The 18,121-nt window shown below is 37.7% G+C and overlaps 1 protein-coding gene across 1 annotated transcript in view; it reads right to left on the bottom strand.

The window, feature by feature from the left end:
- Positions 1-9,905: 9,905 nt before the first annotated feature.
- The window catches only part of LOC109852862, a 41,729-nt gene continuing 33,513 nt past the window's right edge, over positions 9,906-18,121 (bottom strand). Inside the window, exons 2-4 of the mRNA XM_020424418.1 lie at positions 11,890-11,922; positions 11,568-11,816; positions 9,906-9,939 (exon numbers count right to left, since the gene is read on the bottom strand). Of these exons, the coding sequence (XP_020280007.1) occupies positions 9,925-9,939; positions 11,568-11,816; positions 11,890-11,922 (297 nt within the window). The 3' untranslated portion in view covers positions 9,906-9,924. The remainder of the gene's footprint in view (positions 9,940-11,567; positions 11,817-11,889; positions 11,923-18,121) is intronic.

Genomic DNA, 18,121 nt, shown 5'->3' with positions numbered 1-18,121 from the left:
TAGTTTTGTATATATAATTGTCTTTAATTATATTACTTATATATTTATATATTAAAAAAGTTATATTTTTTTCTACTTTGACATAATTTTAATTTAAGTATATAATATAATAGATATATGTGTTTATATTTATCATATGTTACATAGATATAATGTAGCTCTTACGATCAAATTTTAAACTACCGATATCACTTATAAAGAATAATTCCTGTAATGCCTGCAGATGTTTAATATACTACTTATCACCAGTAGAATAACTAACATACTTTTACTATCACAAAGTACATTTAATCTCTTCTACATCAACAAATGATACATTATTATGTGAAAGAGAAAAAGATCATTAATTTTTTTAAAATATAGAACACACACACAAAGTTTTACTTTAAATATATATACGCGCGCGCGCGCGGACTACAGATCAATATGGTGAATATTGTAAGTATAATACGTGACATATGTAAAAATATGTAAATAGAAGAAAAATGTGAAAATTATAAATTAAAAACAGCAATAGTGTGAAAAAACAGGTTTATATGTGGTAAAGCCAAACATAGGACTATTGGTGTCTGTAATACAAGTTACAACGCGAACGGTTGTGGTTTACGGCTATTTTAACGAGCGTTCTTGCACGCGACTCAGCACTAAACCAGCCTTACAAAACGTAGCCACACTAGTTCAAAGTTTTATGGTCGGATTTATTATCTGTTACCTCCTTATATGATGCTACAATAACAATAATTGTCAGTTTTAATTTAGTCGTAAATCACCAGGGAAAGAAATTTGTTCCGCTTGAAATATGGTCGCATAGGAAGAAGCCCGGCAGAAACCCGGGCCATCTGTCGTCACATCAATGAAATGCTTTCCGTCTCTGAAAATCTCTGTGACTGTACAACTTCGTTTCAAACTTAACCTGAGCGATCATAGATGGAGCCAGTAACAAACCCAAAATTGAAACTGCTTGCAATTTATATTCTATTTTTATTTTTTGTTATTGTTGATTTTATAGGTTTTATGTTTATAATTTATTACAGTTGTCATATTTAATATTATTTTACTTTATAAAAAAAATCCAAGTATATTAAAACGTGTGCTATGAATTTTTTAAATTAAAATAATTGAATAAAAGTTTTAAGTTTATATATATATATATATAAAATCATATTATACATAAAATAATTATATATAATTTTATATAAATAGATAAAATATAAAATTATTCAATTATTCAACGTAATTACTAATTTAACAGTATAGTATTATTACATATAAAATTGTGTGATACAAAGTATATCATACATAGTAAATATCGATATCTGTTTTCATTATGTCTACTTACTTGCAGTCGCTTACTTTTCCTACAGAGGTTCAAATGTTTAAGACTTCTGTTGTGAGATGGCGCCACTACATGCCTACATAAATTAGAATTTATGTAGCACGTTTTTTTTACATATTTTACTTCATCACGTAATATATCTTCAATCGTATTGTTTATTTTTAAGATTGTTAAATAAGTTATCTTTTATTCTCCAAAGTATCAATAATCAACATTTAAGGAAAGTAAACGTAGGTAAATCATTACAAATTTTTATTTTAACTTATTGTTAGCTCATATTGTATGCAATATGTATATTATAACATTTTTTTTGTTTTTATTAACAGCGTAGTATAACGAAAGTTTAAATCTAACATATACTAAAATATTATTTTGCGTGAGTAGTTTAACGATCGTACTGTCAAATGAGAGAAATAAGACATTGTTATAATTCTATGGAGGCAGCAAAATTATATATTGGAAAATTAGTTTATATGTAAATGGGTTCTTGAACTTTTATGACTACTAATGTCAACAAGGAACGTTCAGGGAACGGTCTATCGATAAATCCAAGTTCCCTGCGGGTGGCGGAACTGAAGAGACGAGATGCGAAGTCAAACGTATCTGGCAATGTCATCAGTTACATTTATGAGGCCGTGAAGGATAAAGTGAGCACCTTGAGGTTGCATCATCGTCACTTTAAATCCCGTTTGCCCGCTCGTAAAAGTCTTTGACGACTTCGCCGGAGTGCTGCCGGTACAGCACGAGCGAGTTGCCTGCCATAAAGTCAAGAAAGAGGTTCCCCCGTCTCCTGTCTACCCTTAACTGTGACATAAAAAGGCTTAGCGTTTATTTACCTACTTGTCAATAATCCGTGAGTCGTTATTCGTAACAGACTCGTGCGGAAAATTGTAACATATACTAATTCAACGCTTGACATTTTAAGCGCTAAAAAACATTAGATTATGTGGATTATTTAAATAGTTATACTTATTTATATTTACACACGCATATACATATTTTTTCTCTCTCTCTTCTCTCTCTCTCTTTATTTCTTGTATCAAATATGTTGTTAACAATATGTTCTTCATATTTTCTCAATTAAAAAAAACTTGAGACACCATCAAATATTATTATTAACGTAATACTATAAATATGAGAGAAATTTTGCATATTTATTTATATAATTATTATATCTATTTATAATTATTATACATATAAATAAATTGCGTATACACAATTATTATTGTGAGGCGTATTCCGTAGAGATCGGTCGTTGTCCAAATGAATAAAACATTGTTTCCGATGTGGTGCTTTATTCACGTTCTACGAAGAGACTTTAGATACTCGAAGTAAGTGAGTATTCGTTGCGAGTTCAGCTGGGTCGTTCATGAATTGGAAATATCCCACGGTGACGACAAAACAACCTACACAACAAGTAAACCGCTCTATATCGGTAAAGCGCTGTACGATTACTGCGGCTGTTGGCCATGTGAGATCTATATTATTTATATTTGCGCACTCAGTATTTTTATCTCTCACAACATTATTTTTATATGTTTATGCGTAAAAAAACTTAACACTCTTTTTTCCACTAAAAATATAATAATGTCTAACTTATTAGAAGAAATCACGTTAAACTACAAATTCGTACAAGTATATCACACAAATATATTTTATCAATATCACACAGTGAAATCGGTGATTTATATTGTTCGAGATAAAAATGTTAGATGAGAAATAATATTTATTTCGCTTCGTGCATTGTTGCTTTTTATAGCTTTTATTGATGTCGGGAGTATTAAATTCGAAGTCCCGCTCAAAATATGTAATAAAATTGAAGTACGCGGGAAGAATGAAATCCTGTATCCAAAAGGAAACGTGTCATTACGTGTAACGAATTCGATCTTCCTATAAACTGGCAAGGGATGCATTTATAGATAGTCCACCGTTCACTTTTGACCCAAATACCACTCGTGTACATTACGACCTGCGGAGAAATGCATTGATTGTTCGAACTTTCCCACAGAAGAGAGTTTTCGAAAGCCTTTCTTCTTTTGGTCTATGTATCGTGGATGAACTGCGACGAAAGTATTGTGCGTAAATCTCGTAGTTGACGTTTCAAATATAGTACCTGTGCGGCGTTCTTCTTCTTCTGTTTTTTTTTTTTTTTTTTTTTTTTATCGAAGGATCGTGCGGAACGTTTCCTGGCGCGTTATTAAGGTCAGCCACCTGCCGCTCGATGGAGCTCACTTCAGGGATGAACACTATTACACCCCTCCCATATCTATATATAAGAAAAAACTTTAGGGGTGCAACGGGGTTTGGTCTGACTGAACAAAGAAAATAAGAGATGCGAAACGGCGCGTCGTGGATGGCGCAGGACAAGAAAGATAGTAGGAGCAGCTTCCTTTCAGCGCGAAGGAGAAAGGGAGAGAGAAAGAAAGAGAGAAGGAGATATGAGAGAGAGAAGAAGAAAGAGCCCCAGGACTTCTGGAGCCAGAGGAGAGAATAAAGGAAAAGCGAGAAAAATGTGTCTAACGTGGCAAAGGCAATTCTTCAGCCGGAGTTGCCGCCTTAATGCCCGTAGGAGAGAGGCGATTGGTTCTCGAGAAGAGCTCGCGGGAAAGATGGCCGCCATTTCCCTCCAACCACCCGTGGAAGTGTTCCCCCTCCTGTCATTTATTCTCTCTCTTCCTCTCTCTCTCTTTCCTTCACTATCATACCGCGACCTACGAAAGGAACCCCGTTCGAGGAATACAGGGAGAGAGTCCGACGAAGAAGACTCTTATTCTTATTAACTGTTTAATCTTTCCGCGTGACGTACGAGACGCATTACCGCCCGCTAGACTTGTTTATATTTCGCTGAATCACCGCGAAGATGCGGCACGTTTGTTATCCTGGATTTGAAGTATTCATGATATTATCCTAAGTGAAATTTGTTATCTTCTTTGACATTTATGAGTAGTCCGAAAATAAAAAATAAAATCAATATTTTTTTGGATAAAAATCTCATAATAGCGAAAATTATTAATTAAGAATCTTTGTAACATATAAGTTTTTTAAAAATTTATTTTCGCGATGTGGTGTAAAAATTCCTATAAATTTTTTTGGACTTGAACTGCGTTAGTATAATTTTTTATAAACATTATCGATTCAAACCCGAAAATCATTTTCAAAAATATCTTTAATTACTTATATTTCATTAAAATATGATAAAAAAAGTAACTTTTTACACGACGAGATATATAGTTAACAAATAGATAATTTTGCGGAATCGATGTAACTTAGTCTATTTGGCGAACAAGGGAGAAAGGAGATATTGGAAGGAATGAGAAGAACAGGGAACAGGGAACAGCGAGATAGCGCTGAGTTACATCTCTCAATTATTTGATAATGCCGCCGACACCGCGCTGAGGGGATCTCGTTAAAACTTAAAACGAGCTCTCCCGTAATCTCCTCAATGTTTATACTTGATTCGTAAATCTGAGCGAATCTCGGTAGTGTTATCGCTGTACCAACCGAGAGGGACAATAGATAATATAAAATCCTGTGACTCACTCCGATACTTGCATTATCGGTTTTTCTAACTTTAAACTAATTAAACTTGCCGTGAATGGATTATAATTGGCAAAATAAATTTTAAGATTGTAAATTATGAAGATAAAATTATACGAAAAATAAAACCACACTTCGATGTAATATTTATAATGAAACAGAAAAATTTTAACTTCGGAAATATACAAAGACGATTTATGCACGAGTAAGAGAAAGGGTTATTGGCTATTCCGCGTTTAAAAGAACATTAATTAAAATTTGAACGTGGGCTGTGCAGACAGACAAATAGCTAATTAGATGAGTGGATAGCCTTGATAGCCAGTCGAAGTCGTTAAGGGCGGCAGAACAAGCAACTACATCAACGATAGTCATGGAGATTATTCAGCTCGTTGTCGTGCTTTGTCCCCACACTCGTTTGCCATCCATAAATAGAGCGGCGGAATAAAAGAAAGAGAAAAAGCTAAGACGCGCAACGGCGAAATAACGACCACGTCGTAGAAACCTGTCGGCCTCTGTGTGAGCACGTGAGAGGTGAGACAGACGGTAAGGAGAAGTGTCAGAAGAATGGTGAGGGAAAGGCAAGCAAGATAGGATTAGTTGTTAGTTGAGATAGCACGACACACACGGCCAGGGGTCGGGTACATCTAGATTAAGATGCATCGGAAAGAAAAAGAGCTCGGGATTGGATAAAGAGACGAAAGGAGAGTCGGTCCCCTTTTAGGTTCAAGTGACGAACGACATCACGAGACTTTGAATGCCTCTCCGACTGTCCATGGGTATCGCTGACCTTCTCGTGAGTCTTTCTGGTTTCGAGGGAGGAGCCAAACGACTGGCGGAGAACTCTCCTCATTTGATGTACGAGCACGGGGACCACCCTTGATGATCAAATCTCGAATCTTCCAGCCGGTTTCACATAAAAATCATATTTATCACGTTACATATAACGTATCTGTTTAACGCTTTTTCTTCGTCTTAATGGCTATAACGGGCAGATTCATTTTCGCTTTTGATCTTGAGCTACCGCTTGTAGATTGTACGAGCACGATTGTCGTGTGTACGATTTACGCTATTATAACAACGGAACTTATGTATCAGAATAATTTAGAGATAAATTATAGATGTACATATATAAAAAGATTTGATTTTATGTGAACTCTGGTTGGCGCGTGTTGAGTTGAGCATCAATGAGGAAAGTTTCAAAGCAATATCGGTTATTACTATACAGTCGTCGTGATATTTAAATCACGTAATTTTGAAAACCACAATCTCGGTTTGTTGTGTCAGTTCTATTTCTCTTTGCTTGTAAGTTTCCCATCCTGCCTGTGTTGTAATGGCAATAAATGTGTTGCGAGAAGGGTGTATGAAATACATGTAGGAGAACGGAGGAAGTTCTGTTAGAGTCCTAGGGCTATTTCGTCCCAAGGGATGAACGCCATTCAATAACTCAAATCCGACTCAATTTGCGGGAAGAAGGTTTGCGCGAACCGTTCTCTGCTGTCCTTGGTGCAGACAACCGTGACGATAGATTTATCGACTTCTTAAATCCATCATAATTTTGTGTTGTTTGCGAGTAAAAATACGGAATACATGAAAATTTTTTGTCGAAGAAAATATAATACGCGCGATACTTTTTTTTATCAGTGGTATATAAAACTATGAATATAACGAGAGAGAAAATAATTGAGATATATAATTTCTGATAACATCGAGATTATCCGGCGTTGTTATTCTAAAGAATCAGGTCGTAAAAAATCTCGATCTAGCAATTTCGAACATGCCGTACCGCGCGGGGGATAAGAAATGCTAGCAATGCCCGCGCGCATTAAAAGGGCTATAGGGAACGACGCCGTAATGAATTAAGGGAAATCAGAAATTGCTTTAAATAGCACCGTAAAAATAAAGTTCGTTTAAAAGAAGGGGAAAGGACGAAAAGCGTAGCAGGAAGCGAGGCGGAAGGAAGAAAGCGAACACACACACATACACACACACACACCCATCCTCGGATCCCGGGACCGCGGAGGGGTGCTAAGTCGGCGGTGGAATGTGTAGCGCGGAAATTGCCGAGAAACGCGTATTAAAATCGCTGGATTTAGTAGGGAGATAAGCCGCGGTGGTGAGACTGTGGAGAGAGGAAAGGGAGAGAAAAGAAAAACTCTCTTTTACTTGCGCCCCGCAGCATTGCCGTCGTCTTTCCGCCAGTCGTTACCCAAAGCTCAGAGCCTAGACTTGCGTCACCGCACACCCCCAACACCACCATCCCGGCAACGTTACCCGGTCTCTCTCGCGTGGTCCTCAAGAATCCAACTCCTAACATTCGCATCATTTAAGTCGCTATGCACACTTCCGTTTGCTCATTCTTTTCTTCTTTACTGCGCGCAGCTTTGTGTATTTCTCATGGAAACGTTTTCCGCTCTGAAATAATTCGATGAAAATGTAAGCCGTTACCATTTGCGTAAATCTTAACGAACGACGAACTGGTATTTCCGGATATTTTACATCCTCTCTTAAAAGGCACGTACAGTCGATACACGAATGTATCGAAGTTTATTGTTGACTTTGTTTTAGCAAAAATTAATTGATTCTGTTTTTTCGGCATTAAAAAGTTTCGTTTTTTTATGTAAAACTGTCATAAACGTTTTTTTTTTATTTATCTTATAAATTATATTATTTGATCTGTGTGAGATACATGTTTAGCTAACATCATTCAAAACGTGCGACAACTTCTACAGATTGTCCGCTGACCCCTGAGAGGGATGCAGCACGACGTGCTATAGCGTAAGGCCAGATGCTATCTGGCTGTGTGGTACGCTATATATGTACATGTACGATCAATCTATAGAACTTACACTTGTATTTAATCATTAGAAGTAAAATTTGACAATATATATACATATATATGTACATACATTTGTCAAGTTTCATACTTAATGGTATAAATAAAAATATGAAATAAATAAAATATAAAAATTATAAACTTTAAATATATTTGTCTATTAAAAAAACAAATGTGAAATAAGTTTTTAAACAAAAGCATGTACTGTCTGAAAATTCTTTCTCATTTACTCGAAGATGCCAGCAAAAAAATAATTATAAGCAATAACAAGGTTATAAATTTTTTTGTTTGTTCATAAAAATCTATAGTGTTGCTATCTTTTTCTTAACCAGTTGTCTGTCTTTCTTAACCTGAATTGATGAGGAAACCTGGCACGCGCGCGAGTATGTGTAACTATATACACATCGTAGTCTCGTCTGAGGTAATAATCCATCGGAGGATTCCCCCTTACAGCACTGTGCCCACTCAAATGGTCGTAGCCCGCGCTTTTATGCCGTCGTAAAAGCGCAGTAACAATTAATAAGTATCTCATAAAAGCTATTGCCGTTGACACCTTTTTGAATGACAGGGGCGGGTTAAGAGAGAACGTCGTCGCGTTGATACTCCTCAACGTCTCCGTTTTCTCTTTCCGACTTGTGAACATCGGCTAAATAGCGTGGTGAAATTGTCCATAAATTTTATTTACGCGCGAATCGTTACTTTTAATCAGACAGTTATGCGAACTATTCTATAAGCTGTCTACCACCTCTTCTGACATTTTAATGCCTTTTATTGCGTGTTTATTGTTCAATGCTAAACGATGTTTGCGGATAATAAAAATTGCGTAAGAATAAAACAAATTCCGCATGCATAATATATAATCTACAAATTCCGTTCAAAAATAGTCACGCGCGCAACTGTTGCGAATATAAGAAAGGACAAATTTACAAATAATTAATTCGTAAAATTTGCAAGCGCTTTAACAAGATTATTTTAAGAATAAAATTAATTTTTAATATTTTTTAAATATATTAAAACAAAAAAAATTGTCTAGCGTTTTTAGGAAGCTTGCAATTTTTTTCAAAGAAAATATATATTTATTCCAATTAGATATTCTATGTAAAATCTCTGAATAAAAACACCGCAATTTGAATTGCAACATGTTACGAAATGATTACAAAATCTCGGAGAAGTGTCTTTCTTAAGTCGATAAAAATAGTTTTGGCTTGTAATGTTTATTTGACAATATAAGCTGTTTTCCCCTTTCGACCGAAACGAATCTAAACAGCTACTTTCCCCTTACCAAAACGGATGTAACAAAAGGCACGCGTAAATGTACGCGTGCACGTAACAAATACAATTCTGAGCTAGCATTGCGGCGTTTCATGGGTTGCGAAGGGAACAAGAGAAAACAGACTAGATAATATTACGCGAACCGGATATAGAGAAACGGCAGCCACAAACCCGCGGTTGGGCTTGCGTCGTTGCCTTAATTAAGTTACATGTTGGTCGCATTGTTCCGAATATACATATAAATGTCAGAACAGTAGAGGGAAAGGGAATATTAATTAGTTTCCATAGAAATTCTCTTTATTGAGCCTACAAGTGCAAGATGTTTTATTAAATCTCTATATATTTATGTTACAACTCTCTCTCTCTCTTTCTCTCTCTTTCTCAATTAAATAAATATCTTTATTTTAGTATCTTAAAACTTACAAACAACAGAAAATAAAACTTATTTCTAATACATGTACAAAATAATAAAGTAATAATTTTATTTTTACGTATTGAACACTACGTAAACACATTAGTTGATTTTCAGATTCGCAGACTAATTCGGGAGTAATTAATTATGCCACACTGAATGAGATTGGACTGAGTATATCAGTACTCTCTGTCGACATTTCTGAGGGTATGAACGAGGTGCGTATAGAGGTACGAGGGGGTAGAGGCATCCGGGTGGCGCTAAGCCAGCTTTCTCAGCTGCGGAAGGCAGAGAAGGGTCGCGGGGCAGAGTGAAGAAGGGGAAGAAGGGATAGAGGGCAGAGCAATAGCCTTTACGACTCGGCCATAGTATCAAACGATCTATCCTGCCATTAAGATAGTCTCAGAACGATTCGGTAACCTTTGGGTCCGTGGAAAGCGATACGCTATCGACTTCGTAGCTCGGCCGCGGCATTTTGTGAACGGATAAGGAAGGCGCTCCTTCGTCCCCTGCCATTCGTCCTTTCACCCGTCGTCATTTCGTCTTCATCTACGCACGAAGGTGCCAATACAGTTGACTACCATCACCCTTCGAAGAAAGATCTCTTATCTATAATATCGCTTTTCGATCATATCGCGAATTTTGAGCCAATCTCTCATAATTCGTCGGCTCTTTCAATATTACGACCTTCGTCGAAATTATTCACTTCGATCTTTGAAAAAAGATGACAAACTTGCAACCAAATTTTCTCTCTTTTTTAAATTTTGAACATCTTAGAAAAGAAACCAACAAATAATATGACAAGCGTTTTATTTTTGCGTTGTATTTTTTTTAAATTGTTCTCAGATGTTCTCACATCATACAGATGGTAACATTAAAATAATCTCTGGCTTCTGCTCGTCACAGAATAACATTTTTCCAAATGGGATAACGCATATATATATATATATATATATATATATATATATATATATGTATATGTGTGTTATATAAAATGCAATACAAATGTTCGCTGAGGTGAATCCAGGGAGGTGGTAGTCTGAAAGGGAGGATACCATGCATATACATCCAAGGGAATGGAGCGTCATGCGCCAAGAAAGTGGGGACAGGGCTTGCGCGGCAACGTAGCTTGGGAAGCGCCGTGTTTGACGGGGGTTTTCCCCCGGCCGTGGAAGAGGGGTATGGTTCCGCGAGAGTTTCCAGGGTAGTCCAGGGGTGGAAAAGGGGTGGAATGGAATGGAATGGAGTCGAGCGTAGTGCCCGCAGGGCGAGGTGGTGCCGAGGGGCTGAGGGGACCGAAGATTGATAATGCAATTCCAAGACTGCCATTATCCCCGTCCACCTAACTCGCTCCGGCGCTTCTATCTTTTTTGCTTCTGCGTTTCTCTTGCCCGTTTCTTCTCTTCCTCCTCCGCCCTCTCTTCCTGTGCCGTCGTATGAGAACCGGCGAGTTTTAGAAATGTTAACTCCATAAATGTCACGCCGTTCCTTTTTTCTTTTGGAAAACGGGAGAGGGAGAGAGAGAGAGAGAGAAAGAGAGAGCAGGTAGGTGGTCTGATGTACAATCTCGCTTATGGCAAATAGAAGATATTATTCGCGGGAATTAACTGCCTTAGGTTATAAGCCGAGCCATTCAGACTCATTATATCAGGTCTTTGTGATACTATAGTTTTATGTGGAGAGGACGAAAGAAATACTTAACACTTTTAATAATTAATAGAAGAAGAAACAAAAATCAAGAAGATAATCAGTAATTGCTCACTGACTACGTTTAATTCTTAAAGAAAGAACATGATTATATAGCTTAAAAAAATCTTATCTCGAATCTTAATACTGAATGTGTGTGTGTATGTGTGTGAATAGAAGTAATTTTAAGCTCGAGAAGCACGAAGATTGATAATCCAATTTCAAAAATTCCCATTATCTCCAACCATCCGGTTATCCCTTCGGGCCTTCTAGAAAGCCTTCCAGGTTTTCCTTTTTAGGATCTTTCTCTTCTGAACTTATTCTTTCCTACCGAAATTCCGTGCTCTTTTCTTTCTCGGTTATCTCTTCACACAAAAATAACATATCTGTTTTATTTTCTCCCACTTTTTAGAAATAATTATAATTTTTGACCACGTGTCGTAAAATCTTTTCTGGAACATTCTGGAAGGAATATTCCTCGTACGGAATACCTCTTTCGCCTTTCGTCTGATATCCTCCGGGAGATGCCGACTGGCTGCCGGTGGCGTTGCCCTGGGAACCCCCCTCGGAGCCGTATTTCCTTGGTAGGAAAGCTCGCGTTTTCGCCTCGCTTCCCAAATCCCGCCAGGAAAGTTTTCGCCGACTGTGTGTTTGAATGTATGTTGAAGTAGAAAGCGCGCGAGAGAGAGAAAGAGGGAGGGAAGAAGATGAATCCAGAGTAACGTGCCGGTTGTGTAAGCCTTTCGAAAAAATACGATTAATTATATCTGTCAAGTATTGTTATATATCTTGTTTATTTTTCTGTTTACTTACATGCCGTGATCGTAACGCACAGGTTGTCAAAGTCTGAAAAAATCAGAATGCAAATAACGATTTTAATAAAATAAACGTAAAAAAATCACATTCCTCAGGAAAAATAATTATGCTCATTTTTATTACTCGAAAACAAAGTGATAAAGACTTGTTGATTAAAAACAAAACAAAAGAAGAACGTGAAGAGAGTTGCAAATAGTTAAAGCGAGCAAGCTTTGTAAAAAAAAAGATGTCTCTTTTTACAAAACTACAAACGCTCATTAAAATAGCTATAATAAATTTGAAACACTGGAAGCTTGTGGAAACAGAAGAGTTTAGTGAGAATAGCGGCGCATTGAGGAGGAGATAGGAAAGTGTTAATCCTGCCGAGCAACTTTGCTGTAGGGAACTTGCACGAGAGGATTTCCATCCAATAAATTTGGAGCTTTGTATAAGCTTTCCACGCTTGAGTTTAAATCCCGGCGTTGGTGTGGGCTTATACGCGCGACCGTTATATATCCGCGGCAGAAAACTCAGTTTTCTACTGCTGTTTGTTGCAGAATAAATACAATTGTTGTTACGTACCGATAAATCGATAAAAATTGAACAGTACGCGGAAACGCGTAAATTTTGAAATAAAAAAAAATTTTTCTAAACGTTTTTCTCGCAGCACGTGTTGTAGCGAGCGAAGAAAAAGGGTTTTACGTGGCGAGTCGTAAGTGCCGGGATCGTGAATTTTATCAGTTCGTGCGGTAGTATCTGAAAAATCTGCTGGCGGAGACGATATCATTGCGTATAGGTATTTATAGGCATAGGTCTGGTCGTCACCCTCTTATGCGCAAATACCTGGAGCGAGACCAGAGGCGGAGGGAAAATTTTCGTGATCTCTTCGTGTACGGCTCCCTGGGCGCCCTTTCAGTCCGAGGTGGGTCTGGTCTGGAACGCGTAACACGCATTTTTATCAAACGTTACGAGCACCGGAACGAGCAGGATGAAAACCAATATCTTACTATCGCATGGGAATTCGCTCCGAATGCCAGCGCGTAGTATTTTTTTCCGTCTGGGTTCGATCCCTTGTTTACATACCTTTCGTAATCATGTGACCTCTCATCGGAGCTTTTTTTGGCGTCGAGATAGAAACGCGCGCGTGGAACCCGAGTAAATTGAAATCTTAACTGACATTAAAATCAAGATAAATGCAGCAGAATTAAACACGTACGGATAATGTGATTTAGTTAAGTAAAGAAATCTGAGTTTTTTGAAATAGTTTTCTTGACAAATTTATTTCCATCGTCCGTAATCCAACTTTCTCGGATTTTGTCTAGAAGAAATCATTTTCTTCCATCAACGTGATGAGATTAGGATCATAATAATCCAAACGGAAGACGGAAGCTATTTTATCCGGTATATCGATAATGTATGATGATCATCTTGTTCTTTATTGCAAAACCATCGAAGCACATCGTGAATTTCACGGACGTGGGCTCTCGGGTCGCTACGGCATTTAATTTTTATCACTTTACGGTGCATAATAATCGACATATTACATTATATGAACATGTGATAATTTTTTATAACGATCATAATTTATAGATTTATACTATGTTTTATTTTGTTTCTAAGAGTGTTGTAATTATTTAATATATTTTACTTTACGTTTTTTTAGCAAAACTAGCACAAAACAGGCGCGCGCTACGCGCACGCTATTGTTATTTTTATTTAACGTGTTGTCAGTGAACACAACCTGTCACCGCGATGACAGTATATACGTCTTATAAACCATATATAATACATATATGAGAAATGTCAGAAATAACGCATGAAAATCAAACTCAAAAAATAGTGAGAGAAAGAAGTGGAAAAACAACACGTGATTAAAGTCACTTGACAGAGAAAAGGGTAAAAAAGAGAATATTATATATATTATATGTAATATTCTATATCTGTATGTAATACACACACATACGCATATATATATATATATATGTATATATATATATATATATACCGTAATCACGTGACCGAAGTCAGTAACACTGCCGCGGTCGCGCGGCCGAGGTCAGTGACTTCACCGCAGTCGCGTGACTGGGGTCATTGACCCCGCCGCGGTCGCGCGACTGCAGTCAGTGACCCCCCCCCACCAAGGCCGCGCGGCCGAGGCCAGTGACCCCGCCCTCACCAAGGCCGCACGCCCGCGGTCAGTGACCCCGCCCCCACCAAGGCCGCGCACCCGCGGTCAGTGACCCGCCCTCACCAAGGCCGCGCGGCCGAGGTCAGTGACATTACTCTGTAGTATGTATATAATACATATAATACAATATAAAGTATAATATTATAAATATATAATAAATTATATGTATATATAATATATATTATTTAATATTATATATAATATAAGTTACAGTCACATTATTTTTACGTGTTGTTTTTCTACTCTTTCCTGTCACGTGACTTTAGTTACGTTTTTAATTTTCTCTACATAGTATACGACGAAAAGACTGTCTCACAAAATCGCTTTTATTATTTACTCTCTCGATCTTACCGATTCGATTCGACTCGATCAACCAACCAACCAATCGGCAATGCGGAAAAGAGGCAACTATAGGTGCGATATATTCGACTCCAAACGCGCACTTCTTGGTACACATGCCTTTTTTAATATAGGAAGATAAACACATCACAGACGCGCGCTACGCGCACGCTATTATTTTTATTTTACCATATTCCGTCAGTAGACACAACATGTCACCGCGATGACAGCTAGTACACGTACGACAGTATGACATGAATCGAGAAACACATTATCCGAGAAACGTCACCGAGTTTGCACACGCTTTTTCTGGTAAAATACGTAAAATACTTTTTTATATTTTAAATGTATTCTTTTCTACAAAGTAACAATATATATATCGTGTGTGTGATCCATTAATTAGATTAATACAAGAATAAAATTTGCAATGCTAATAAATTTCTCACATTTGTTCGACATAAATTAACCAAAGATATGTTGTACGCAAGACAAGTCGTTTGACGTCGTGAAATTTCCATGGAAACGTGAATGTGCTGAAGCAAGCAACTATGATGGTCGAACTAGCTTGGGAGATTACGAGTAACCTCTGGATCTAAGCAAGCGAATCGAGTAGAGGATGTGGTTGGGGATACGGTCCGATAAACACCGCACTACTCTACTGGAAAGCATTTCTCGCGCCAATATACAGCCTATGAGCGTAAGCTCGGTCACCTATCGGGTAGCTTTATCTAAATGAAGACGTTCGCTCGCAACAAATTTGATTACTTACAGCGATGTACGTGATGTTAGAACAGCTTGGATTTACTTTTTTCTACAACTTTATAAACTTACGGTATTAGTTAATTATATACTTCAATTACTTCTCTGCTGTTGTTCTCTACAAGAGTTAATTCTAAAGTATGTCTTTTTAAGTTTAATAAATATGTTTCAATATGTTTTATTTTAACAAAAGTTTTTAATAAGTATTTAATATTACAAATGTTGTAATATCTATTTCAGATTTCGCAATCTATAGTTTTTCATTTTTATTGTAATGTTGCAAATTTTTTTATGTCGAGTTTAACAACGTCAGTGTGTTAAATTATATAAAATTTTTCAAGATCGATTGTTTACATACGAATTAGAAATTAATTAAAAACGTGTAATGTAAAAAAATTCTCAGACTTTTATTGCTGTGTAAATATACAAACTGACGTGGCATATAATTTCTAAGTCGCACACGTTCGCATCTAATGCTACTTGATAATACGTACAAACGTTATTGTGCGCAACTTTTCATCTGACTTGTGAAAACGTTCGTGCTAACTTCGCGTCAGTGCTCCGGAAAGACACGGCAAGATCGGCCGACGACGGCTGTGTAAGAGCATCTGGGACCACATCTAACGCTTTCGGATGGTATGGCCGGGGTAGATTAGTGGAGGTGGAACACGTGTTCAATGCTCGGGGCGGACTCCACATCGAACTAGTAGTGGGTGGTAGAAAAATAACAAGCGGGGATACTTGGATGGAGTACGTAAGACGTCGTTATGCGCATCCGGCGCCACTACCGAATTCGAATCCGAACTCACGAGTTTCAACACCCATCCTCCCTCCGCCAAATTCCATTCCATCATTCTTTTATATAAGTGACTGCGAGGACACCCTGTAAAAACGTCTAAATCACTTCTACCGAGATATTAAGGTGCCTTACGACGTGAATTCTCATTTATTCCGTGCCCAACTACCTTCTTGGCAGCGCACCAAATTGAAAAGCGCAGATGCAAAGTTTCCTCAGCTCAGGGCCAAACCTGGTCCTGGACTCGCGAGAGTTACGGAAGAATATGTATTACAGTGAAGTAATCCAATCCCGTTAAACGTTACCACGGGTTTCCATTGATTCATCGAACAATCTGCGAGAGAGCACTTCCGCTTGGAAACGATCGGCAGGATTAGATGATTTTGAGCCGTTTCAATTTGGAAAAGTGTAGAGAGCACAAACTGAATTAGCTTTTGGTCTTTAATTTAACGTGCCGGCAGTTCCATATTCTCATGCAGTTAGATTAGTAAAATTTGCCCATACAGAACTACTATATGTCAACATAATTATTACTATACTCATCTGTACTGTACGTAAATAGTAATTTAACATAGTTTTTCAGTCAGATTCTAATCCAACGTGAAAGATACATTCATTGTATTTTACCGTCCCGACTTCTCTCAGCTACCCTTCTAGTTTAGATCTGTAAAGGGTGGCGTGTGATGTAAGGGATCGTCATTAATACAAGTGGAAAGTTAGAGGGTTGAGAGGGTTTCTCTCTGTACAGCGGAGAAGATCAGTCGCAGATGTAAATTTCTAATAAAAGCCACGGAGTTGGATTTGTGAAGATAAACGTGGCTGTCAAAATTTAACTTTGCCCCGCGAAGTCAGAGAAGTAATTCGGAAAACCGTCATTCGCCGAAAACCGTCCGACAGACAATGGCGCACTAACGAAAATCCAATCACCACGTGATGTATATAATGGTCGTACTAAACGTTGCTTTCCCTTCTTTCTGGCCCGCCCCCGCCCGCGGCATAATCCCACGAGTGAAATTACGAATGACAAATGGTTACCTATCGAATTTTACCCCTTTTTACCCTGCGGGTCGCTGACGCATAATAAGCTGAAAGTGGATGCACGTACTATTCGAATGTCGGGCATAAAGTTGTGTCAGATGACCATTGTATCTGCAATATAGCTACATCTTAATTAGCGCGCGATGTTAAACATAGAGGGACGGAAGGAGGGAGGAACGGTTTAATGAGACTTCACGATGATCGTTTAGCACGCATGTGAAATCTAAAACGGGAAGTTAGTTATATATAAGAGCGAGAATCACTCTCTGACATGATACATAATTAAGATAGTTATTTTTATTAAATAACAATAGAAAGTAGTTCTTTAAAAATATTTGAATTAAATAAATTAAATATCACAATTTTTGTCTTCCAAAACATTTCACAGCCAAAAACATGTATTTTAAAAATGAAGCTAATCTTAAATCAGCTTCTTCCTAAAATAGTGAGAATTTTATCTTATCGAAAATGAAAGTTTTTATTTACTTCTAGTTGTTCTTCTTATAACGAACCGTTTAATCTTGATATCTCGTGATTGTGTCTGATTTATTAGTCTTGATATCTCAAGCACGACGGAAGACATCTGTCTCTTCATCTTTTATCCGGAATCGCACTAACTATATGTCGGAGAACATTCATAAGTCGTATTTCATTGTAGAATGTAAATGTGCACGCGCGTAGTTGTCCGTGGGAGGACAGCGAGAGAAAGAGAGAGAGAGAGAGAGAAAGAAAGAGAATAAGCGAAAGAGAGAGACTGAGAGATGCGGATACGAGAGCCTTCGTGTGGCGCATCAGCATTCAAAGTACTCGGTGGAAGGAGGGCGCGGCTCTTCACAGCAGAAGAGGAACAAAAACCTCCCGAGAGAGCGGGATGTTGCATTAATATTTATACGTGAAAAGAGGGGCTGTTGTGCGAAAGGGCGAGAGAGGACGAGATCGTAGGTAGAAGGAGGAGGAGGAAGGTTGAAATGAAATGCAAATGCCTTAACGAGCCACTGAGGGACTACCGGGGCACATCCTAGTCTCGGTCACGAATGTACCTGCCTCTCATCAACACTTGCGTTATAATATGCCACTGATCCTCTTCATCGTCTGCATGTACATACAGATATGTCAATTCTTCATTTGTT

This window comes from Pseudomyrmex gracilis, unplaced genomic scaffold, assembly GCF_002006095.1.
Source record: "Pseudomyrmex gracilis isolate BER0280 unplaced genomic scaffold, ASM200609v1 scaffold_38, whole genome shotgun sequence".
In the NCBI taxonomy this organism is placed as follows: Eukaryota; Metazoa; Arthropoda; class Insecta; order Hymenoptera; family Formicidae; genus Pseudomyrmex; species Pseudomyrmex gracilis.
This window is presented reverse-complemented; position numbering and strand designations above follow the sequence as displayed.